The 26,117-nt window shown below is 29.3% G+C and overlaps 1 protein-coding gene across 1 annotated transcript in view; it reads left to right on the plus strand.

The window, feature by feature from the left end:
* The window catches only part of LOC118192460 (WD repeat-containing protein 20), a 77,270-nt gene extending 52,176 nt beyond the window's left edge, over nt 1–25,094 (plus strand). Inside the window, exon 4 of the mRNA XM_035363439.2 lies at nt 1,286–25,094. Coding sequence (XP_035219330.1) covers nt 1,286–1,348 — 63 coding nt within the window. The 3' untranslated portion in view covers nt 1,349–25,094. The remainder of the gene's footprint in view (nt 1–1,285) is intronic.
* Nucleotides 25,095–26,117: the final 1,023 nt, after the last annotated feature.

The following is a 26,117-nucleotide window of genomic DNA, read 5'->3' on the forward strand; positions in this document are numbered from 1 at the left end:
TGCGGATATGTGACCGTTGGATGCAGGAGGGAACAACGGACCGACGTGTTTGATCACATCCACCTCAGTGCACCACTTCATGTGATGACAGGAGGAACATCGTGCGCATGGCAATGACAGATCGCTCAGTCACATCATGAACCATAGCACAGCACATTCAGTCTGTAACACATTATCCAGTGTCTGTTCGTACCATTCGACGGCATTTACAGCAGAGTGGTCTGTCTGCAAGCCGTTTATTGCTTCATCTACCCTTGACACAGAACCACAGACATCTCTGCCGCCAATGGTGCGATGAAAGAAGGATGTGGACGCCAATGGTGCGATGAAAGAAGGAATGGAATGAAATTGTCTTGAGTCACGCTTCTGTCTGCAACACCACGATGGTCGGATTTGAGCCTGGAGTCACCGTGGAGATATGATTCTGAACAGCTGCGTTATGCACCGTAACACTGGTCCTGCACCGGGTATTATGGTATGAGGCAGTATTGGATATCACTCTTGCACTCCTCCAATATGCATTGCCGGTACTTTAAACAGCCAGCGTTACATCTCCTAGGTGTTGGAGCCAGTTTTCCTTCCTTACCTTCATGGCATGCCCACACCCATATTTCAACAGGATAATGCGCGACCACATGTGGCACGCATTGTCCAAGGGTTCTTCGTCAATCACCAGAGTGAATTGCTTCCCTGGCTGGCTTGCTCTCTGGATCTTTCGCCTATAGAAAATATGTGGTCCATGGTTGCTCAACGGTTGACCCAGATTACATCCCAGGCTGCTACACCAGATCAACTTTGGCAACGTGTGGAAGCTGCATGTTCAGCTGTACCCCAAGAACACATCCAAAGTCTCTTTGAATCAATGCTAAGGCATGTGGCAGTGGTGATCTCCAACAATGCCTGCTACTCTGGCTACTGATTTTGGAAGTAACTACACTTCACAGAAGCCTATAAATTTAATAATTTGATACTTGGTTAACATGTTATCTAATAAATAAATTTTGTTGTGATATCTCTTGTCTTCCTTTGTGTTGCAATTTGGGTGGCCAGCAGTGTATATAACATTGTATTATCAACAGAAAAGTGTGTGCAAAGTATGAGCTTGGTGGCTTATTAGGAAGTAGTTTAAAAATTGGTGACAAACCTTTGGCCATATTAAACAAACAATATGAGTGAGCTAAATTAAACTTTAAAAAATGCGTTATTTGTTATATAGAAAAGACTAGAAAACATTTTCTTAAGTCATCCATTTTTTAAGTTCTTAAATTTCTTTATTTTTTTTTAGATACTTGCTCAACATGTGTCTAGCCCAAGTTCCAGTAATCCAAGTGGAGGAACAGTTGTTTAGCATTCAGAGAAGTATAATTTATGATTTGTTTGAATGAGCTGCTCCAAAATCCATGAATATTTCCTATGCAGCAAACAAATCATTTCCATGGATGCTGCTTATCTTACTAGTCCCAATAAAACTTGTGAAGTGTTATCAAAAGGAAGAAAAAAAAAAGGCTGTAAATTATTTCGGAGATAATAATGTTCATAATTCATGTTATACAAAATTTTGGTGAAATTTTTTAAGTAATTCTTAGTTCTGGTGTTCATGAAAGTATTCAGCTAAAATTAAAATACAATTTGGCATGTACACTTTAGGAAATGTATATACATTATCTGAAACTATAGAATTGTTTTCGTTTAAAATAAATTCATGTTAGAAGTAAGGCATAATGTTACGTAAAGCTTGCATATATATATGTTTAATGTTTTAAAATTTTTATTGTCTTAAGATGTTTAATTTTCAGATATTTATACACATGCTGTTCATTGTTGAAAAACTTAAAAATAGCATTCATATTTTGCTTTTAATATTTATGCCTCTTTTTTGTGCATGCAGTGTTTGAATTTTAATAAATATTTTCTGCTTGAAGTCATATCTACTTCAAGTGTATGTTTTAGAAGATATTTAGGTAGCAGTATTTTTTAATTTGATTCTAAAATTGTATCCTGTGTTTAAAACACATTTTAAATTTTTTGACGAAAATCTTTAATATAAAATGGTATATATAACTCAGAAAGATTTTAACCCCTTTCTGCATGCGTTTTTAGAAATATACGAAGAAAATATATTTTATTACTTTTGATGTGAGTCATCTGCTAGGTAATTGGTGACAGCACCTGTCCAGAGCTTATCAGATGAGGTACATTGCTGGCCTGACATGCATGAAAAGACTTAAAATTTCAAATTACATCATTTTCCTGGTTTGACTTGAATGCAAACAGTTATGTAGAAAGGAGTTAATAAATTTTGGTGAAATTTGTAAAAATCAGAAGTTTAAATATGCAGCAGAAGTTCACTCTGCCTTTTCCTTATTTTATTACATTTATCATTTTAGATTTTTCTTTCTGTAAACAATATTCCTACATGTAGTGTTCTTGCATTCTGGTATTGTATTTCCCATAGAAAAGGTAGATTGAAATTCTACTGTGTGTATATGTATATTTTACAAATAGTTAATGTTGTTATTTCTACATTCCATACTTTAGATATGTTTCCTTTATCTTTGGATCATTAAATAAATTGCTTTTTTGGTTATTTCCAATGAAACACACACGTCATTCTGGTTTCTTTCACGTTGGGCACACCTCCCTAAGGTCTGTGAAAGTGTGGTAATGGATCTTGCTTGCATTCTATGAAACAAAATCAGAAATGTTTTAGCAAAATAGTAAGAAAATTATTCCATTTATGAATAAAATAAAATTACATTTGAGGGGCAAAATACATTGTTTAAGTAAAGTTCTTATATTGCATGTAGGTTATTCTGCTGATTATAGCTTTTCTAAAATTTGGTAGTACAGGAAGTGGTGTGAGTATATTTATTTCATTTTCGTTCTACATGCACAGTTTATAGTATGTAGAATCTATTACAACATAGATTGCCACATTTCTTTTCACATGAGGACTAGAAGATGCATATTGGTGGTTCATACTTTTGCCAGTGTACAAGAATATATCCTGAAATAAAAAAGTATCTTATACTTTAGTATAGTAGTAATATTCATTTCAAGTTGTGTAAAGTTTCATAGAAATAAAAATATTTAAAAATCCCTGATTCTAATTAGTAAAAAATCTTTTCTTTATGGTATGTATATGTATAATATATAAATATTTAAAATGAGATCCATGTTTGTAATATGGTGTCTGAAAATTTTAAACCTGTTTACAGTAGAAAAGTAAAATACTGATTGAGATAAGACAGAATTTTAGAAAATAGATTTAAAGGGGTATAAATGAGTTTATGTGATTTTTGTTGGAAGTAACTCATGGGTTTTGGGGGGACAAGACTTTGTTAAAATCCTTTTTATGAATAAGGCAATTTTCTGTATATTTACAAGGTTTGTAAAACTTACTTCCATGATAATTGAGATTCATTGTAAATGCATTTCTAGTAAAAATTTATTTTAAATGCATATTCTCACATTATTCAGCCTTCCCATTTTTAATGTAACAATAATAAATGCAGTATGTTTGATAAAATATAAACGAATGCCATTGCGATATCTAGATTTTAAAAAATTTTTTTAATTTATTATATATTACAGTTTTCTGTTGCCTGATGTAACACCTTTAGTCCGCACTTGTGTTCAATGTAATCAGATACATTTCTGAACAGAGAATTATATAACGAAAAGATCATGTTGAAAAACTAAAAAAATGCTAAAAAAATTTTTTGCTGTGTATGTGGAGATAAGATTTTGTATTTTAATCAAGACTTTTCTTTTTATTCCATTGGATGGTTTATATTCTGGTTTAATATTCTGATGTACCATGTATTATTGTCACTGCAAATATGTCATAATTTTAATCTTCTGCCTCACTATTTCAGTTGTTTATCATTTCTAGCTAATTTCCTTAATTAAATATTCAAGTTTTTCAATTTACGATGTTTAAATAATGTTACAAGGTTATCAAAAACTAAAAATAAATGCTGTAGTAATTGTAATTAAAAAAAAGACTAATGAAATGTTGGTAAAAAAATGTTTTAAGCAACATTCTTGCAATGGTCAAAGATTTGTCAGTTTTTCATTTTTGAAAATACTGAGTTCAGTTTCATTGTTAACCTGTTAACCCTTTGTGTTGCTCTACACTTTAAAAGTCTTTATTTCAACAAGAAAAGTTGTATGCAATCTATTTAGGCCTAAAGGAGTATACAGATGCAATTTTGTAAAAATTGCACTTACCGTTTCAATTCTGTGGGTGTTCCATGAGGTGGAACACTGCACCACCAAAGTTCTTAAAAGTGTGACTAAGCGGGCATTGCAGTGAAGCACGGAAATTAGTAGAAGCTTATGTATAGTCATGAAGAAAAAAAAAAAAAACCTGTATTATAGCTGTATACATGGTTTTCTGGATATACACAACTTTCTTGAATATATATGGATAATTGAGATAAATATATGTATATACACAAGTGCTGTATACAAAAATATTTACAAATTTTTCGGTTTCATAGCTTCGTGAAATTTTCAAAGCATGTCGCATCTTTTTGATAGAAGCACAAACCAACTTTGCAGGTTTTGAACAAAAATCTTGTTTTGTGCGGCTTCTGTCTAAAAGCGATAGCAAAATAATTCGTGCAGCTCCCCTAAGTAAAGATGACTCAAACTACTGATAAAATTCTTGCCTGAAAACTACTCACAAAAATTTCATGATGCCCATATTAGGGCTTTCATAGCACAAACCACACCTCACCCCTCAATACTGCTTTGTTTGAATTCATTCTCCCAAAACAACGTAAATAGAAAACATATACAACAGATGTTTTCTCCTAAGACAGATGTTCTGATGCGTAATAGCAAGAGATTGCTAAAGGCACAATGTTCTCGCTAATGGAACACCCCGTTTTATTCAATGATTCTGCGCATGCTTTTTGTATTAAAAATGTAAAAAAATATATAACAAATAATATAGAGTACAGCCATCAAAATTATACGGAATTTGTTTTCAAACAATTTTTTTAATTGCATCACACAAAATATAGAAAATTACTAGAAAAGAAGATGATTTTAATAACACATCATAAATGAAAATTCTGGGTTTCCTAGTGATATGCTGCCATCATCTATTTAAAAAGAGAAGATTGAAGTAAAGGCATTTTTATCCATTTACGGTTGAATTTAACAGTTTCAGAAGCGATTCAATTTGGGTATCTATGCAGTGGAATACTGAGCAACAAAGGGTTAACAACAAATCATTTTTAAATGAGAATTTTTGAAAAGTATTTTTAAATTGCATTTCATATGTCATAAATAAAGTAATTAGGAAGTTTTATTTCCTTATTGTAATTAGTAGTTTAGAAAATTAGTGATCAATAAATAGATCACGAAGCGCTTCTGGAAATAAAAGAACAAGTAACTGCCCTCTGATCTTATGTTTAAAAAATTACGAATTTTTTGCAAAATTAAAAACAACTAAAGCGATTTAAAAGGAAAAAAATCTTATTTTACTCATCTAAATTTCCTTAGTTACATTTTTATACAGCAAATTTGTAATATTTAAGTGTGGTATAGCAGAAAACATTTCATACAAAGTGTTATATCGCATTTTGTACAAAACATAAGAAGTCTTCTCTTATGTTTTTTAAATTGGCCTCTTCTTTGGTTTTGTCTTTGACCTATAACGTGGTCTTTTCTATCCAAATGTACAGAGTGTATCACTTTTGGTCTTTATGACATCACCAAAGGTCTTTCAATGCTTTTCTTAGAATTTGTTCCCAGTTTGAGGTACACAACCAAGATATATCTTCAGATGTCTTTTATACTTTTCAGAATTTGTTGCTTTTCAGAATATGCATATTTATGACAGCCATGTCAATAACTCTTGTAAATATTGGCCAGTACCACTTTTGGCCTCGTTTTTGAATTGTTTGTTTTTCTAAGAGTGAGTCATGCTGGTCGACTTCACCCATATTTTTGTTATATTGAGCTATAGTACTAGGTTGCAAAATTTGGGATTTTTCTTTCAAACCATTTTGATGCCTTGAAACTTGGGTTAGAGGCTCTATATAATCAAAGTTTGTTGCTGTTGTTGTATACTTGTTATCCTTCCATTTAATTATAGTTGTTTCATTCTTTTCGTCGAAACAGTAGTCGTAAGTACCACGACCAGTAGTCTTTATCAGGCATTAAAGGCCAAGAAAAATTGTCAAAAAATATGATCTGGCTATAGGGATTAATTACTAGTTGTAACGTTTTTTTACACTACTCGGATTCCAAGCGGTTTTTTCGAAGTTTCAGGAGCATTATAAAACTCTCTGCACCACAATATGTATAATCAAACCACATAGGTTTGCCTTTAAGAAATTGTTTGAAAAATGATGACGTAATATTTAATTATCAATTCATATACAGACAGAAATTTATTGGAAATTCCAAGTTTTTTAAAACTGTGATTAATATTCTTATTTTGAATGCCTAGTCTGTATTTTTTTCATTGCTGCATAATTGTTATTGGCAAAATGGATTACAGATTTAATTTCTAAATATTTATTTTGAAACATTGCATTTTTTTACTATCGGAACCTTGAGATCTTCCTCTGACCAGTAATCACATTCACTTCATAATTTATGGTAGGCAGAGAAAATCAAAAAACCAATAAAACTCTTCAACTCATCAATTGTAACTGAAAACTTATTTTTCTACTCTTTCACATATCTTCCTTTTGTTTATTATATATACTCATAAAATTCAGGAGTTAAAAATTCTTCAAAAGTTTCGAGTGGATTCATATTTTCTAAAACATTTGAAATGCTATCAAGATTTTCACCAGACAAATTACTTTTTTTGTTAAAAGCATAAAAGTAGGGCTATTTTTTGTGCAATTTGCTTTCGGCTCCATTTTGAATTTTTTCAAGCTTGCCTTTTTTATTTTTTTTTTATTATTTATTTATTCATTTATTTATTTATTATTTTTTTTATTTTATTTTATTTATTTATTTATTTATTTATTTTATTTTATTTTTTTTTTTTTGATAATTTTGAACTAATTCATTTTGATTACTGACACTAGATGTAGATGGCAGTTGCTCCATAATATTAGGTCCAAAATCATTCATGTTTTTTTATTCACATTGTTCTTTTACCTCTATATTTCTTCCACGAGTAAATGAATTTCTACATTACCTGACAGATATTTTACCATTGGAGTAATCATTTCACCGTCATCAAAGCACTCTGTCAGTTAACTCATCCACGTCAAGCAATAACGCAATTATGTCTGACTTAATCTATTTAAAAAACATATATTCTAATGCTTCTTTGGCAGTGTGATACACTTTATGCATGGACATTCTGGAAAAAAATGAAAAGGGGGAAAAAACAGGATTAGAGACCAAAATGCCCCACAATCTTCTTAAATCAGCATGTTTAAGCTAAAAATTTAGTTAAAAAGTACAGTAAAATAAGAACAGTTATTTTTCTAATATAAACAATGCAGAACATTTAAAGAGGTATTGAAAATGTAGAACACATACAGAAAGTAAAACTTGCTTTTATTATTATTATTATTATTATTATTTTTTTTTTTTTACTTGGATACAAAATCGGAAGTTGTGTTATGTAGATGGCAGCAAATGTAAGTAAGCATCAATTGGCTAACTTCAATATTATCTGCTGGACTAATCTGCATAAAAATGTTTCAAAATGTCTTTGGGGGTGTGGCCACATGCGTAAGGGAATCAAACAGTGACAGGAAGTGATTAAAAGATATACATTCTAAAAGTAGATAATCTATGAATGGATCACTAGGCGGTAACGGGTTAAACCCAAGATACTAAATACTGTACCCATTTAGTTAGCATATTTAAAAAAAAAAAAAGAAATTAGATTGGTAGTGTATGGTAGCACAAATAAATTGATTGGATGCATAAAATTTAATTATTTAATTTAGCTAAAATAACTATTTTTGTTGCAATTTATATGCATTACTTTGTTTTAGTGATAGTATGAGGGGAGGAGTGCCTGTCTTTTTGTAATCCCGGTTGCTTTTTTACCATGCCATCAATAAGTTTGGAAATCACTGATATATAATTACGTGTGTGTGTCATTAGGATTTTAGGAATAATTAATGTGTGATTTTAAACTCACTGAAATGTAATATTCACAGAAATATGTATTAGTTTGCATGTTATATTGTATGTGAAGATAAATATTATGAACAATTTTTAGTTATATGGAATAAAAGCCATGTATTTCCTTTCTGAGATAAAAAGGGTATTTTAGACAAATAAAAATACTTCATTCCTTTTCCTTTAATAGCAAGCTTTTCTTGATATTTGCCTGCAACTTTGGAATGTTTCAAATTGGTATATGCTAAAAAAGGAAGCATTATATCTTTGTGCAAATATAAATTATAATCTAAATATTTTTAAAAATTTGTTACCCTCAGGAAAATTAAATTTTTCTCTCCTTTCTTTTTTTAATGTTTGGTGTAATAGGACACTCGGTAGTCATAAGAAGTGTCAACCTTGAAGTGTATAGTATGTATTATTAATTCTAAAAAAATATTTAATTGAACTTTTTTGTAACCTCTGTACTACAGATGTAAAATGACATATCTAAAAATTTGTTGTTATACTTGACTTTGTTCACTTTGATGGGATGAGATGTTGGATATTTTGTTCTTGAAAGTAAAGCTTACTGTAGATTTATAACAAGTTCCCCCCCCCTCCACCTAACCTGGTGAGCTCAAATAACTTATCATAATAAAATTATTTGATATAAATTTTAGCACTCATCACATAAAACTATTTTTAAGTATGTTTGCCATATTATGTTGTAAGAATACAATTGTAATTTGCAGTAATCAAAGTTAGAAACTACAATATAGAAAATCTAGTCAAGAAAAGGAAATTATGTGATGTGTAGGAGTCTAAGTTATTGACAATTGCTTGAGTCACTTGTTATCAATATCTTAGTGCAGAATTTTATTTTCTCTTTTCTGTTTTCTTATGTTAAAAAAAGTTTATGGACAGTTAAGGTTTCATCTTACACTTGGTGTTATATTTATTGCATATTGTTTCATTGTTCAAAATTATAATTGTATACTTGAATGTTCGTTTTTAAATATGCTTTTGTAAACATTTTTTAATTAAAATATATGCAACTGTTTTTTTTTTTTTTTTTTTTTTTTTTTTTGTACATTTCTAAAATCAACTTTTTATTGCTATGTACATTTTGCAGAGATTCATTAATACTTGGAAATAGTTATACTTTTACCTTCCATAAAAAGTTCGTAAATATTTGAAGATACTACTGCATACTACTCAGGCTGTATATACAGCATTAAATGCTAAGTAAACTGGCTGCATATATTCAATTCCTACTCTGTGATACTGCTCCAAGAAATACTGAATCTGAAATGCAGCCTAACAATAGATGAATAAATTATTATTAACTAGCTATAATATTTTAGTTATTTTTTATATATCAGTCACACATCTGAAAATAGTTATTCTACTTAACAGTTATTCTGCTTCTGTTAATACATAGATTGATTGAGTTCTAATAAAACATGATTGCTTTCTTTCTTGAGTTGTTAACATAATTTGAAATAATGAAAATTATTAACTTTGTTTTAATTGTGGGGCAGATTAGCATGACTTTAAAGGATATTTTAAGGAGTGTTTTTGGTAGAAATAATGTAAGTTAGTAACTTTTTGTAGATTTTTATTGGAACAGATACTCTGAAATTATTATTTTGACAAGTATTTTCACTTTCATTGTAAAAGTTCTGTAAGTGTTCTATATTAAAAAATTTCAGAAATTATCATTATGCCTTTTTGTATTTAATTGCATGTAAAAGTATGAAGAATTTTTCATGATAAAAATAGATGGTATTATATGCAGAGGTATTTATTTCAAATTTATTGTCCAACACAGGAAGTAGTTCCTTTTATACTGGCCATTATTTCCTATAGACAAAGAAACTAATATAAATAAAATATTATTTTTCTTTACTAGTTTCTTTTTATTCTTTGGTAATCATTAATGTATATTGGCTTTTTCGTTCATTATTTTTTTATGTCTTTCTGTGTTATGCATTTCCATAAGTATTCACACTGAAGTAGTAGTTAGAATGTTTTCCCTCTCTAAACTCTTTACTTTTTAAGCATTCTTTTACACTAGACAGACATGATCTGTGGTTTAAATTTCACCATTCTTTACTACTTTTCTATACATTTCACAAATTTTCTTTTGATTAGCATACATACCAGTTTTTTAAAATTTTACTGGCAGTTATTTCCTAGCTTAGTAACAAACAAATTGGATTATATAAACAGACCTATTAAGTGGAATGGGTATATTTGAATAAGTGTTTTGTAAATTGTTCTTATTTTCAGCAAGTATTTTTTAAAATGCGATGAAATATTGATTACAGATTTATGGAAGAATAACTCTCTTACTTCAGAGTATATGTTTCAGGTTCATCATCAGATTAATTTACATGCAAAATCTATAGTCCAATAATTTAATTTTTAAAAGAATGAATGGATTAGGGTTACAAATTTAATGAGAGTCTTGAATTGCATCCTGCTTAGACAATCTTAAGTTAAGATGGAGATTAGATAACTCATATGGGCTTTTCTGAAGTTAAAATAATTCAGTCTATTTTGATTAACTTGGTTGTAATTTTGCACTTTGAAAAGCAGTTTTTTTTTTTTCTTTCAGTTATTTATCAGCTTTATTTAAAATATGGGAATGCCAAGATAACTGAAACATGAGATTAAAAATACTCTACATAAAATTACTAAAAAAAATGGGATAAAGTTTTGCATTAGCTTTCTTTCATGTTTCCATTTTGATCAAATGTGTGTAAGTATTTATAGAGCCACTTTTGCCTCGTTGTTGTTACCCTTGTCCAGTGTCTTGAGGACTGGTAGGAAATCTAAATCTTAATTTTTTCATTGGTTAAGTCAGTGAGTTTAAGAATATACATCTCTGATTTTAGATAAATTTATGGCTGCAAGATTTTGCATTAGATAAAATTGGAAAGGCTGCTCTTTATTACAATACTTAAAATATGGGAAAATAGAATAATGTGCTGTTGAAGTTTATAATGCATACTTATAGGCTCTTTTGATAAAATGTATTACTTATTAGCTGTAACTTTGCAAATTATGCAAAGCTAGAATTCATTTAACCAATGAGTGTAGGAATATTCTACATATGGCAACACTGTCGCCTCATGTAGTAGTTCTTGCCATATCTTACACCGCAGTTGCTTTCAGTAGCATGAGCGGTTATAAGAGTTTGCTGTTGCCATATCTTAGTAGTTGCTGTTACAAAGAAGAAATTACCATCAACAATGAAGGAGCTATGTTTATTGAGAAGAATTACAAATTTACCAATCCCATTACTGCTGCATAAAGGGAATGCAATAGGTATAAAATTAAATTCTGGTTCTGCAGCAAATACTGTCAATCGAGACCTGCTGAGGTGTAGACCATATGTACAATGACACATTTAATCATGTGACTCTCAAGAGGAGGGTGAATGCTTCTTTGTCACAGTAAATCATTTTAATATTATTTACTTGTGAGAGCATATTTAATAAATTTGAAAAATGTATGTTTAAAAAGGTGCAAGTGCAGTTTGAATAAGTTTTAATACTTTTATTTCACTTAATTGTAAATGTTAACTACAGTTTTCTTTCCTCTTGTTTGATGGTACATTTTTTGGTTGCTCAAAAGTATCTTCAGCTCATTTCTTTGAAAAATCAAACTTATATTTAATATTTGACAGCTGAATGTAACCACAGATGTTGTTAAAGGAGTATAGTGTTATTTGTTTTTATCTTGAAAACTGCTGCCAAACTTTATGTACCTGTTACATTTCTAAACATTTTACCTTTGTTGGTATTACTAGAAATAACTTTCAAGAGTAACATATATCTACACCTATAACAGAGGTCTGTTTGACCATCTATCAGTATACTAATGCAAGCTAATCATACTGGGCAAACAAAGGAAAATCATACTGGATATACGATAATGAAAAAAAAGGCATATTCTTCAGTAAAACAAGATGAACTTGAAAGATCTATTTTCGATATAAATGAGACCTATGCAGATGCCTCAGATACTTGATAATTGACAGAAAGTATAAAAATGTTTTTTACACGTAAAAAATACTGCCTTCGTTCAAGAAGCAGAAGTCATTCTGAGAATGCCTTTAAATTTGTGAATCTTTCTTTTCTCTGCATGAAATGAAGTAGCCCCATTAATAATTATTTTCTTAAGATTACAAGTAATTTTAAAGGAACAAGCTTAGGTGGACTAGTAAATTGTGCGGAGTGGAGAGTGTTTATACGAGATTTTTTTTTTTTTTTAATTATGGTAACAATGACCATATAAAGAATAAGCAAAATTTCATTCAATTTGAGTATATTACATTTAAATATAAAATAGAATGCAAATCGAGTTCCAGAAACAGCATGTTATGCTGCTAAATTAGGTATAGCTATTTTAAATGAAAGACAAAGGTATTTATCCTGAAGCCTTTTTTAGACTAGCTGATGTAGGTATTTAGTAATATTTTGTTTAAAAGTAATTTTAAAGATAATTAATAAAAAGAATATTCAAAAACTTCTAGAACTTTATAAAGAGCATTTTTTTAGAAAAGATGCTAATATTTTTAAAGGAGCAAATATGCAAAGAGCTACTGAAAGATGAAAACATCATCAGTGCCTATGAAAAACTGCAATAGTTGCATAATAAAATGTGTGCAGTGCATTTTATGACATCATGAAAGTGTTGTGTAGAGTCAGCTTGCATAGCAGGAACCCTGACATAACTGCTCTAAAGTTCCAGTTGATTTTCTAATTTTTAACAATCCATTAGTGAATCAAACCGTGTTGTAATGATTTTGAATACATGAGTAAGATAAAGTATTCATATTTTTCTAAGAAACAGGTAATTTAATTATTTTCTCTCCTGAAGTCCATAAACAAGTAAATTTAAATTTTTTTAAAAAAATTATCCAACTGCTTTCCTGTCAGAAACAGAAAATCTCATTATATATTAATGTTAAATATATAAACTATATTTCTTTCTTCATTTCTGCTATTCATAACTAAATAAATGACAGCATTTTCTTACAAGTTTTTGGAATTTTCTACAACAACATCTTGATACTGTTTTTAATCTGATTTTTCCTATGCATACATTTTAATTTGACAGGTTTTTATGGATTTTGTAGTTTGGAGCTATCTAAGTTGTTTTTGAACAGTTTGTAGTATTATTTTTTAAGGTGATCCCTCCTCTGTTTTAAAAATATCTTTCAGTGTTAATTACTTTAGGTAAGAGTTTGAAATTGCTGTAAAATTAGTCCATTAACCTATACTACAAAAGGTGAAGTTTCCAAACTGTAAAGCAAAAAATATACCCCCTCTCCAGAAAAAAATATAAAAATGTGAAATTTCTGAATTTAAGTGAAACGTTTTATTGGGATATTGTGATAGGGGGCATGCTTCTATTCATTTTGTATTTTAGTCAGATGGCATTTGTGAAGATGCAGAACTAAGAACTGGTTTATATTTTTGTATGTTCTTAATGAAAGTTGCATCTAACTTTTCAGTTATTTGTGCACTGCCTTTTGGGACATGGTATCGCTTTTAAATTATTATAGAGTATATGATTTACAGAGTTACCTTTTCATTTAGGTAACTTATATGGAGAGCTTTTACTGTTATTAATTCATAGCCATAATAAAGATTAAAAGAAAGTAAAAAGTTTTCACATTTTTTAAACTATTGTTATATAATTTATAACAAATTCTTTTCAGAAAAATCAATGTACTAGATTAGCAAAATATGTATGACATTCAAACTCTCATTTTAATATTTTTGGGGAGGGTGTATGACTAATTTATGCTTAATTATCTAATTACAGTCATAATAAATGGTATTTTGTCCCCAGATATGTAGTTTTGGGTTCCTGCAACAGGATTTTCATTTAAAATTTTTAACTTGAGATTTTTGGAAAGGCTGTTACTGATAAATGGGCTGTCATTTTATCTGTTTAATGTATTAGTGAAGAAACTAAAATATTTAAGTACCAGTTTATATTTTCATAAACATTAACATGTGATATAGAAAAGTGCCAGCAATAAGAAATATTAACTAGTATTGCATCTGTGTGAAGCTTGCTTTTAAACAGTGAATTTTCTGTATTGTATTTATTTGCAAAAGGATTAAGCTTTACTTTAAGGAATTTTTTTATGCAGTTCATGAAGACTCCAAGAAAATTAATTAAGGAATTTTTTTTTTTTTCCTTTTAGCTATTGATTTTTTATTCTTAAGAGAGGGAAAATATTCATAGTATCTATTTATACCTTTCAGCCTCTTTTTTTTTTTTTTTTTTTTATTTTATTTTTTGTTGTTGTTGTTGTTGTTGTGATTGACTTTGTTTGTTTTTTGAATGTTTTATGCTTTTCGAATTTAACGACTTATGAATAAAAATTGTGTCAAAAATTTATATAATTAATGCTCTTCATGTTAAAAGTATGATCAGTTATCATAATGTTAACAACTGATGCTACAAAGATACTATTATGGTACGGGGTGATCCGAGGTGATATTGTACAAATAATTGAAAGACAAATGTTTGTTAATGTGGTTTCCTCCATCTGAACAAGTACCTCTGAAAATGTTGACCATCATGGTCAGGCAGAGTTTGGCCCAATGAATCACGTTCAGTGTGACTTGCTGTAACTCATCCCATTAGATGCTGCTGATGGTGTTGTGTATATTATGTTCTAATCTGTTGAGTTAGTGGTTTGTTTTGGCCAACTCTTGCCTTTCAGGTTGCCCCATAAATAAAAGTAACAACTAAGATAGATTATGTGATCATGGAGGCCATGAATCATGTGAGAAAGTCTTGTTAACATGAAAACTGAATGCACTGTCTCTAAAGAGATGGGCTATCACCTCATCCTACCGTAGAATAGACTGAAGCTTTTTGGTTTCTTCTCTGCCATGTTCTGTTCAACTTATCTTCGGCCACCTTATATAATATTTTGAGTTCATGTGTTCTTCACATGCATTGGTTCAGTTTATTTTATGCCATCTTATATTTTCTGTAGATCTTATTTGGGAGTGTGTAATTAATTCTTATCATATCGGATTGGCTTTCTGTAGAAGATTTTGTCTTAATTTTTTTTTTTTTTTTTCCCCTCCCTGAATTTGCATTTTAGGATTTCAGTATTTTTTAAGGAAGAAATATTTATATAGCCATCTGTCAAATCTTTCTGCCAGAAAAGCCTTCTCCTGTTAGTAGCATCTTATTTAAGAAAGGGGGGAGGAAATCACATGCTTTAGTATACTATTGGATATACATTATACATGCCCTGCTAATATCATATGCTTAGTAATGTGCATTTGAGTTTAAACTGCAAAATATTTTATTCTCATAATTTCATGTATATATTTATAATATATGTATGTATAATTAAACATGTATGAGCTAACATGTACATCGGTATAATCAAGTGCTGTTTTTAACCTTACTCAAAAGCTCCAGTGTTTAGCTTCAAATAACATTTTAATAACACCTTTTCTTGTATTAGTGAGTTTTATTTGTGAAATTCATAATAAATGTAAACAATTAAAAATTCCTAACTAATGTTTAGGATAGTTAAGAAATTATAAGTAGCAGAATACTTAAAATTTCAGTTGATCATACAGCTAAATATTCAAAGGTAGTTAAATAAAATGAATACATTGAATAATTTTAGTGTTATGTAGCTGCTAACTTTCCTTATTTTACTGGGAGACTCCCAGCTTTTTGTCACATTTCCCAGATCTCTCAATTTTTCGCATTGAGCCTTTACTTATGAAAGTGTTTTCCAGAAATGCATGAAATTTATTGACTTAATGAAACTTAGACTTTGCAGATTTCTTTCTCTCATTCCTAGCCAATTTTCAGCATTATTCATACTAAATTTTGTTTAATCTGAAATATATTAATCTGTTATAGACATATGTAGATCTTCATGTGAAAATTCAACTGATACTTAATCAGTGAATATTCCTTTTACATCAATATGTGGTACATTACTAAGTTATTCAAACAATTGTTTGTAGGCTTAAGGTTGCTATCGTTGGGCTGGTTCCTTCATTGAGCCACTTCCATCATTTTCTAATTATTAGTAGGCACTGTGTATTGACTGTTAAGTGTACTAATAAGCTTGAAAACCACGATCTCGAATCCACTCTCAGACAAGCTTGCTTTTTTTTTTTTTTTTTTTTTTTTGTACTTTTCTTCTCATTTATTGATATCTATAATGTGTTTTTGTTGTTACTGGTAGTATTTAAAGCTGTGTTAAATCAACATTGTTTGGCTACATTAACAATGGTTGTTTACTTTGTTATAACCGAAATCACGGACGTATTACATACAGACTGCTAATTGCCTTCAATGAGCCAGCCTGCAAACCACATTGAGGCTAATATTTTGTAACTTTTCCAAGTTGAAGAATAAAATGTCACTGTATCTGATTTAGTAAAAAGCTATGAAGAGTAATTAAATCTATAATTAGATAATGATCTCATTTTCATTGTTATAAAACTAATCATTAGCTATTAATCTTATTTTAATCTAAATTGCAGCATCCCTAATTTGTGTATAAAACGAATACTTTATTGTACTAAAAAGAAAATATCTACCTGCCAAATGAAGGCAACTGGTTTCCTTCATTGGGCCAGTGGCACTTATTTTATGTAATATTTACTGAACATTTCATAATTGTAACATCTGTTTCTAGATATGTGTTGTATGAAAAGTAATATTTACTTTATATCAAGTAATAAGTTAATATTTTATGTGTACAAAACTGTAAAATTCCAAATTTGTAGATTTTAAAGATCATTTTGTTTAAGTGACCCATTAATAGCAAGCTTACCCTACATTGATTACTAGTTTTATTTTTTGTCGTGCTTAAAAGTTTTTTTAATTAAAGCTTTTCTTCTATACTCAGGATTTTCTCAGTTTAAAAATGTGAGAAAGATACAAAATGAAAGTAACCAAAAAACAGGAAATTTAAAATATCTAATTAAATGTTTAAAAAAATTACATCAGAATTGCATTATAAGTACTAGTTAAATAACCTTAACCATGTGTAACAAAGCAAATTTAAATCAGTTTGGGGCTCTTTTGAAATGGTATTTGCATGCAGAGCAAAAACTCCAGGTTTTGGGCCTAAGAAAACTCTCCTTTTTTTGTATTTCAAGGTTGGCAGCTATGGTATTTTTATACATCTTTCTTGATTTTCAAAACTTTCTGGATTATGCTATGATAATGCATTTAGGTTACTTCCTTTGCTGATTGAACAGTGCTAGGTTTTAATGTACCATTGTAATCAGTTTTCTTTTAAAGTGCTGGATCTAACTTGCTAATTTTGGACCTTTATCATTGTTTATAATTGAAAGATATCACGTGTTTTGTTTTTGATTCCATTTTCAAAACATTTTATTCTGATAAGTTTTTTATTTTTTTTGGCAAGTAAAGATCCAACAAATTGATTTCATTTCTAGAGCCAAGTAATTTTAGAAATATAGTCTCCCCCCCCCCCACACATTGTTTCATCTAGGTAGTATAATGGAAATAGTAATTCTTGATGATCAAATCTCAAAAATGGGAAGTTAATTTTGTGTGTGTTTCCTTTTGCTGGAGATAATTGTATTTTAGATAAAGGATTTACATCACATTGGTTTAAAACAGTAATGAAAGAAGCAGCTGGTCTTATATAATTTCTGTCTGGTATTTACTACAGTGATTGAAATATATATATATATATATATATTGAAATATATTATAGTCCTAAAAATTCTTATATAATCTGTATTATGAAATTTTCACAAATCTGAATTTTTTGTAGTTTTATTTTAATAATAAGTATTAATGCCTTTTAATAGCCTTGTGTATGAATAGATAAAGTAATAAGAACATACTTTTTAATTTCTTTTATTTTGTCTGAAATTAATAATATTAATTCAAAAAATTAATTTAGATTTGATGTAATAGGGATGCATTTATGTGACATTAAAATCTTTCATTTTAACTTTTGAAAAGTTATTTAACCTTATTTTGTTTTTCACTGATTGTATTTAAAAGTGCATTTAGTTTAGTTAGGATGTAATATAATTTATAAAAGAACGCTTGGCACTGCATAATAAATTTTAAAATCCGAGTTGTAGTATTAAAGTGAAATCCCTTTGTAAATAGAATTCATTCTTTATCTGGCTTGAATATCTTAAGCAGGTTATTAATTCCTAACAGGCAGTTGCCCCTTATGTGCATTTCTATAACTCAGAAGTTTGTGAACTGTGACAGAATATTTGTAAACAGATATTGTATCATTTTTCAATATTTTATGCATACATTTGAGGTTTCTGGTTATGTGTTTTCTAAATTGAAGCTTCTTTGAAATTGTGCTCTTTTTCTTATGATTCTTATTTCTTCTACTTTCTGCCCCTTCTTTATTTCTCTGTTTTTTCTACCTAAAATGCTTTTCAGTTGGTTAATTATTTTTGATTTAGTGTGAAAATTTAAAGTATAATGGTAATTTAAAAGTAATCTGTACTTTTCAAGAGGTAAGAGTAATATGACTTCTAATTTATTCTGCATTTATATGAATTTTAATTTTTTAAAATTTTGAACTTCCATCTTATATTTAAATTTTTTTAGTCTATGGTTATGGTGAGCTTGGAGCTGTGCTTCAGTTTGTAAAAGACTTTTTAAGCATTATTCTTTGTCTTTTAAAATATTGTTAGCAAAATTTTGATTTGCATTTAATATAGTTAACAAATTAAAGCAGTTGGTTCATTCTTTTATTACTGTATCATATAATGCAGTTGATACTCTTCATAATGATCATTTTTATCCCTCAGAAAATTATGTAATCAATACTAGAGGTCGCTTGCATTGATTTAATACAATCTATTGGATATTTTGATACTGGTCAGGTTTAATGGACAAGTCCCTACAGTAAGCACTGACTGTTTGACTGTATTATTAGCATTAAAGTTATCCTATAGTCTTCATACTGAGTGTAAGATTAATCTTACATTTAATGAATTAAGGAACACTTCAGTTGTCATTATTAATGTGAATCTCCCTCCTATTTTAATATTCACTTTTAAGAATCTGATGCTGTTTGAAGTTGGATATAAAAAATTGACTTTATATCCTTCACAAAGAAATTTTTGAGAATGTATGCAGTCATGTCATAATGATGATATTATTAGCTGACAAAAAGCAGTGTAAACCTAGAAAATTTTTATGTATAATGATTTATTGAGTAAAATCATAAATAAATTATAAAATAAAAAAATTGTTATACTGAAAAATTTGAAATGAACATGTGATCTAATGATCTGTATAAGTAGCAAAAGATAAAACAAAGTTACAGGGTCGCTAGCAAATTGTATCTATTCCTATATGATTAAGAGAATAATTTAAGCACAGAAATAATCGCAATCTGACTAATTTTTTACTTTTTTTTCCCCAGAAGTGACCTTTATATCGTATTTGAAATATGGTTTGAAAATAAGGTGTTAAAAGTTTTGAGAATATTAGCCAGTGGAAAACTTACTCGGAGTGTGACAAACTAATTTACATTCTAATAATTGTGTTTTAAAACACATATTTAATTTTCATTATTGTATATGGCAGTTAAGAAATATCATTTCATTGTATATGGCAGTTAAGAAATATGTTTGCTTTCATCTGAAGAACTGCTGCTATTGTATAATGAATACATTATGTATCACTTGAATTCATGCACAAGAATATTACTTAAATTGATAATTTAAATAAGTTTAATTTATTATTTCATTAAATTAACAAGCATTATGATAGTTGCATAACAGGCATACATTGCATATCTTGTCATTTTTATCGTTAATTATTTCTAGTTACAAAAATTTGAGTTACAAAATGTATAGCTTGTATTCTTATGTTTATATGTAACATTTGCTGCAGTTTAGGAAACTATTTGTAATAATTCCTTGTCATGCTTTGAATATCTTCTATAAAGTAAATAGTTATTTTTATACAGAATTTGTTCTTAAATGAAATTATGTGCGTAAAAAAAAATATTAAAATTGTGAATGAGTAATTAAGCTCTAGCCTTTCAGTAATACTTTTCATATTTATTTGAACTCTTTAGTTTAAAGGTAGAGGAGAACTGCTCTTTTTTTTTATATATAATTTCATGATTGTTTTACCAGCACCACATTTTTTATTTTTCCAGGAAAATATAAAAATAACCATAAAATGGTGAATGCATAAGTTTAATTTGGGGGGGGGGAGAATTAACTTATTTTTTATGTCAGAATTATCTCTTATGGAGATTGTAAAATTTTTGGTTATTGTATCATTACATGCCATACTTATCATCCATGTGACGTAGCAAGTGTTGCCAATGCATGATATGTAAGATCTTTAAATCTTCTTTGATCAAGCCTGGTAAATAGCTAATTTGTGTGACATTCCTTGAGTCTTTTAAATTATAATGTAATTTAAGGAACAGCAATTCATAGGTAATTAATGTTACTTTATATGATATATCTATATTATTTTTTTAAAGTTCTACAGTCGAACCCTGCTGTAATGTACTTCAAAATGCTGTAAGTTTGGTTTGCTACATCTGGGAGTTCATTATATCTGAGCTGTTAAGGGGGGGGGAAATGAGTCACCCAATAAAATAGTGTAAAAATTGATTGAAGAATTGGGGGGGAAGAAGAATGATTGACTTTATCAGATCTCCCAAAAAACTTAACTCTTAATTTTAAAAAAACCATATTAAGAGTTAATTACTGTTATAATTATATGTTATTACTAAATTTCTTTTCCACTGTTTTTCAGTTTCACTATTCATTAATAATTTTACACAATAAATTACTTAGCGTAAAAGTCATGGTTTAGATCCCTCTCTCAAATTAGGCATAATTGTGAATAAAACGTATTTGCAGCAAATTCTGAGTACAAAAATAATCTAATTTTATATTGGTATGATATATATTTTAGGAAATTTTATCTGTACTTTTATTTAAAAAATGAAAAGATTTCAACAATTGGTAAGAATAGCAGTCCATTAACCCTCTGAGCAACCCGTTTTTTTTTATCTGTCATGAAGACCTGTATAAGGGCCTTTATTAACTAAATATGTATATTTACATATTTTAGTCTCTATTTTCATAAACTTACATTCTTTAAGATGGCATTTATATTATTAAGTAAGAAAGCAAAATATCTTAAATTAAAGCTAATATATAACAAGTGACAAAAAATTTCATGACCAGATAAAGCCAGCCTGGCTCTCAGAGGGTTGACATGCATGACAACTGGTACAGAATTTTCTTTTGTGTATTGCAATTCTTCAACATTTTCATTGATATCAGAAGAATCTTTGACATCAGCATTTCTCATTTTTAAGTTTAACAGATCTTCATCAGTTGGAGCTTTGCAAATAACATCTAACACATGTCCTAAAAAGCCCCTTATTGCATTTTGAAAATAGTGAGATGCTATTTTTTCTACCCACTTATTGATAGGCAACTCCTTTTTTTTCTTTGGCAGTCAGTGGCTGAGCAGTAAAGTCACTGAACACTGGTAGCTTGCTGCAGATATAAATTGTACTGAAGGGACTGGCTGCATGTGCATTGTTTTTTTTTTTTTTTTTTTGTCCAAATGTGACACATGGATACAAGCTAGTTTTCTGTAAGAAAGTCCAACACAGAGGGATCCTTTCACTTAGATAGCCCTTGCATGCTTTGCCATAATCAAATAAACCTAACCAACCTCATTTTCATTATCTTCTTCAACACCCAGCATACCAAAAACGTTTCTGGATATCTTGTCTTCATAACAAGTCACTAAGACTTTTCTAATATTTCATTAAGCACCAAGGTGTTGCTTCTCAAAAATGCTTAAAACATGCTGCTGTCTATAATGCCACATCAAGTTTCTGATTACATCTTTGTCCATAGGTTCAGGTATGAAGTAGCATTTAGGTTCAAGAAAACAGTTTTAATCCAGTCTAAGTTTTCAGTATCTGTGTTTATACAGTACAGCTATCAATTAAGATTAGTATCTTTTGCGCCTGAAAGTTCTTTGTCCCACTTTCCTAGTTCATCCTAAACAAATCTGATGTTACCCATACCATTCAGTTTTATAGGCAACGAATTTTTCCAATTTTCAAGCATCTTGACTTGATTTTTTCCAATTACTAAACGCCTTGTGACTCTCTGTGACATTCTTATTGGTACACAAGACCATTGATTTGCCAGTTTGGACAATTTTCCCACCAGTGCATCTCCGGTCTAATCTAACATCTAATATGGCATCATCTTAACCCAGCTGAATTTGCATTGATTTTTTTTTTAGCAGTGGCAAGAAATGCCATCCCCAACTTTTCCCCCCCCTTTCAGTTTCTCAGTATCTACATCAGGAACACTTTTTTTATGTTCTGACAATTTTTTCTTGTAGAAATACTGTTCTTTTTGGACCAATCCAACCAGCCATTTGAGTGTAAAAAGAGAATCCTTAGTGTTCAGGAAATTCATTGGCATTTATCGGAAGCATGTGTTTATATAATGGCAGACTGTAGCTTCTTTGAATTGTGAACCATTTCAACATTAATTTTCTAACATACTTATGAGTGGTCTTTTTCAACTTTTTCTGTGTGTCCAAATTTTTTTCCATGAGTAGAAATTGTTGATTTTCAAGTTTATGAAGAACATCCTAAATATTTTTTAAAAATTTAAAGAATGTAAAGTAATATCCCATTCAAAAGACAATTTTAAAAGTTTTAAATGCTAAATAGAATAAGCCATAAGGATAATTCCCCCCCCCTTCAAAAAAATATGAATCACATCTAAATCCCCAATTATGTCATACTTATTCATTACTTCCTCTTTCTTTGAATAGCCAAAATTTCATCTTAGTGTCTTCTTTGAACAGAGCTCTCTCTGACATTTCAATCAAAGAAGTGTGGCTCAGTGGATAAATGGTCTTTTGGCTCAATGCATGACACAACAGGATCTCTTAAGGTATGTTTACTGTGTGTCCTGATTGTCCAAGAATTGAATGCTGCACTTGCCTCAAATAGCCTTTGTTTAGAGCACAGAGAAAGGTGGAAGTGAAAATAAAAGAACATTTCAATAAAGATGTTTTTACTTATTGTATGTTGTAGCCTAAACATGGATAAATTTAATTCCTGATAATTTTTCAGCTGAAATTTCCCGAAATTCTGGAAAAGCATTTGCAAAAAAAAAAAAAAAAAAAAAAAAAAAAAAAATCAGTAAAAAATATACACAAAGTTCATGATATCCTATTTTTATTCATTTTTAAGTATACTATATATGTAAGAACTAACGGTAAGCATATAAGAAAGTGAATGGGATCAAAAATTTTGTTTTTATATCTGGGGGTTTGTTATAAACCAAGTTTGCTGTAGCAGGGTTTAACTGTATCTTAGTGCCATAATTTATGATAATTTTTATGAGCATCTGCAACATTATTTCAAGTAGTAAAAAATATTTAATGTATTACATATCATGCTAGCAAAATTTTAGTTGACATTTAATTGCATTTTTACATGCTGCATTCAGTAAAATTTGAATGTAAAGTGCTTGATGCATGTGAAAACTGTTTTTTAAAGAGTGAAGCAATATGTGTTATTTGTAGCCTAGGTTTTGAGATTGCATTTTTTATTCCATACTAGTTTTTCTTTATATAATGTGATACATGCGCATGTAATTTTTTAAAGGATCTGACTTGTGGCAAATCTTTATCATTGACTCTTTGGTCACCTTTGTTAACTTGCTGCATGTAATTTTAAAACATAAGAGAAATTTAAGATTCTACATTTCTGAATTTGAATAACAAATTGTAAAAGTAAGTTCTTGATGTAAATGCAACACATGCTGCAACCTAGATATTATTTGAGACCTGTTTGCATTGTGGGAGTAACTGTTTCAAGTTTCTATCCTCTAACAGTTTTTTTCTGCCTAGAAAATATTGCCATATCAGTAATTCATGCTGAAGCACAGCCAAATCACCAAAAGATGAGATATTACTATTATGCAAAAAAAAAAAAAAAAAAAAAAAAAGAGGTGTGTGCAGAACTGTAGAGAAATGTTCCTTTTATACCAAGTATTCTGAAGTTACTTTTGCATAGATTTAAGTTTAGTAACAATTTGTCTTCCATTTCATAATTGTACCTGCTGGAGGGTTAAATGTAATTGTTATAGAAAAGGTAACTGTAAGTTGAAACTCTGCTTGCTCAATTATGGACATGATTACGTAATGCAGCCAAAATGCAAATTTTAAGTCAATCGACTACAACATTTTGGATTTTAAATAACATTTTTGACATTGTTGTAAAAGTTTCTTTATGCAAGAAAGAAAAAAATGACTGGGTTTTTGTATGCATGTATTTATCAGTGTCTGTATTTTTCTAGTCTGAACTGATCAGAGAAATTTTGGACTGCTGGAAACAGAGCAATAATTTATTTTCATTTATTTTCTAAGCATTGTTAGAAAAAAAAAAAAAAAAAAAAAAAAAAAAAAAAAACCCTCCTTACAGTGGTGCCAGGAAAAGAATCATTCCTATTCCTACTATATAATTAGACATGTACAGTGTCTTCCCTCTTGCCAACAGAAAGAAATCACGCTTATCACACTGAACAATGTCATCGACATACTACTTGCATTATTTGTAAATACAAGCAGTCAGCGAACTTTTTCAATCATTTACAGCATAAGCAGTCCCTTAGAAAAATCCCTGTTTCACATGCTGTGCACAAAAATGTGTTAACTCATGATTGCTAGAACTGTTTCTTTGTAAAAAGCAAAGTGTACATATTTATGGTTAAATTTATCAGGTTGTAGTACACGAGGTGCCTCGAGTTTCTCAGTACATCAGCTGCTGTATATTGAGAGGCACACAGATAATATATTACCCAAACTGTTGAAGATGGTTATTTAAACTGATGTAAACTTTTTCTTGTAAACGAATATTAAATTTTTTTTATAAATGACGTTTTTGTTTGTTGCTTCATAAATAAGCATATTTTAATGAAGAAAAAGCAGTTTATAACAACTATTGAATTAAAAATCTGTATATATATATATATATATACTTCCACTTTATTTCCATTGGTTCTGGTTTACAAAATTTAATATTAACTAATAGATATTTTGTATTATGTAAGTACGTATGTCATAACCATTATATAAAAAGCATAAGTCAAGGAATAATTTTGAAGTGATGCAGTTAAAAGAAATTTATTAAAGCCATGTTATTACTGTTAGGATATAAAGGGTATATATATTATTGAGCTTAAGAAGGCTATTTGATTAGTGTTAATCGAGACACTAATGAAATAATAATGATAATGTAAAGGGGATATATATATATATATAATAATTTATTTCCTAAACAGTATTGATTAATTGATTATATTATCTCCTATGTTTAATTAAAGTAGAATTATTTTAAAAGTGTGCATCCATACTGGTAAGTTATATTTTGAAAGATGTTTTGAAGTAATTTGAAAGCAAAATGTTAATAATGTTTTAACGGGGACTGGAGTTAAATCATCACGAAGAATAATATTTCAATTGTAAAAGGAAAAATTAAAACATGTAATCATTGTCATTGATTGGAAATTAGTTGACTTTTCAAGGAGAACAAACCAACTCCCGTTCAATGAACAATAATTGATAAAAATACGTAAATACGAAAGTGTTTCGTCTTTACTCGAGTTATAAGTTAAAGCCAAACCGGCAATTCTAGTCAGGCCAAATATTTCCGCTAATAGTAGGAATTATGAACCAATGCTGATACTCAAAGAACTTATTCTTATGAAGCATTTTAGTCAATTCAATTTGGAGTAAAAATCAATTACTGTAGAGAAATCCAATAAAACTCGAGTAACCGTCCCCGACACTTTCATGTTTATGCATTTGAGTACTATATTATTTGTAGAAATTAAACATTGGAAATTGTCATTATGAAATCGAATTCAAAGTAAAGTTGAAATAAACATAGAAGATTATAA

The sequence above is a fragment of the Stegodyphus dumicola genome, chromosome X2 (assembly GCF_044657685.1).
Source record: "Stegodyphus dumicola isolate Sdum_Otavi_A_Nest chromosome X2, ASM4465768v1".
NCBI lineage: Eukaryota > Metazoa > Arthropoda > Arachnida > Araneae > Eresidae > Stegodyphus > Stegodyphus dumicola.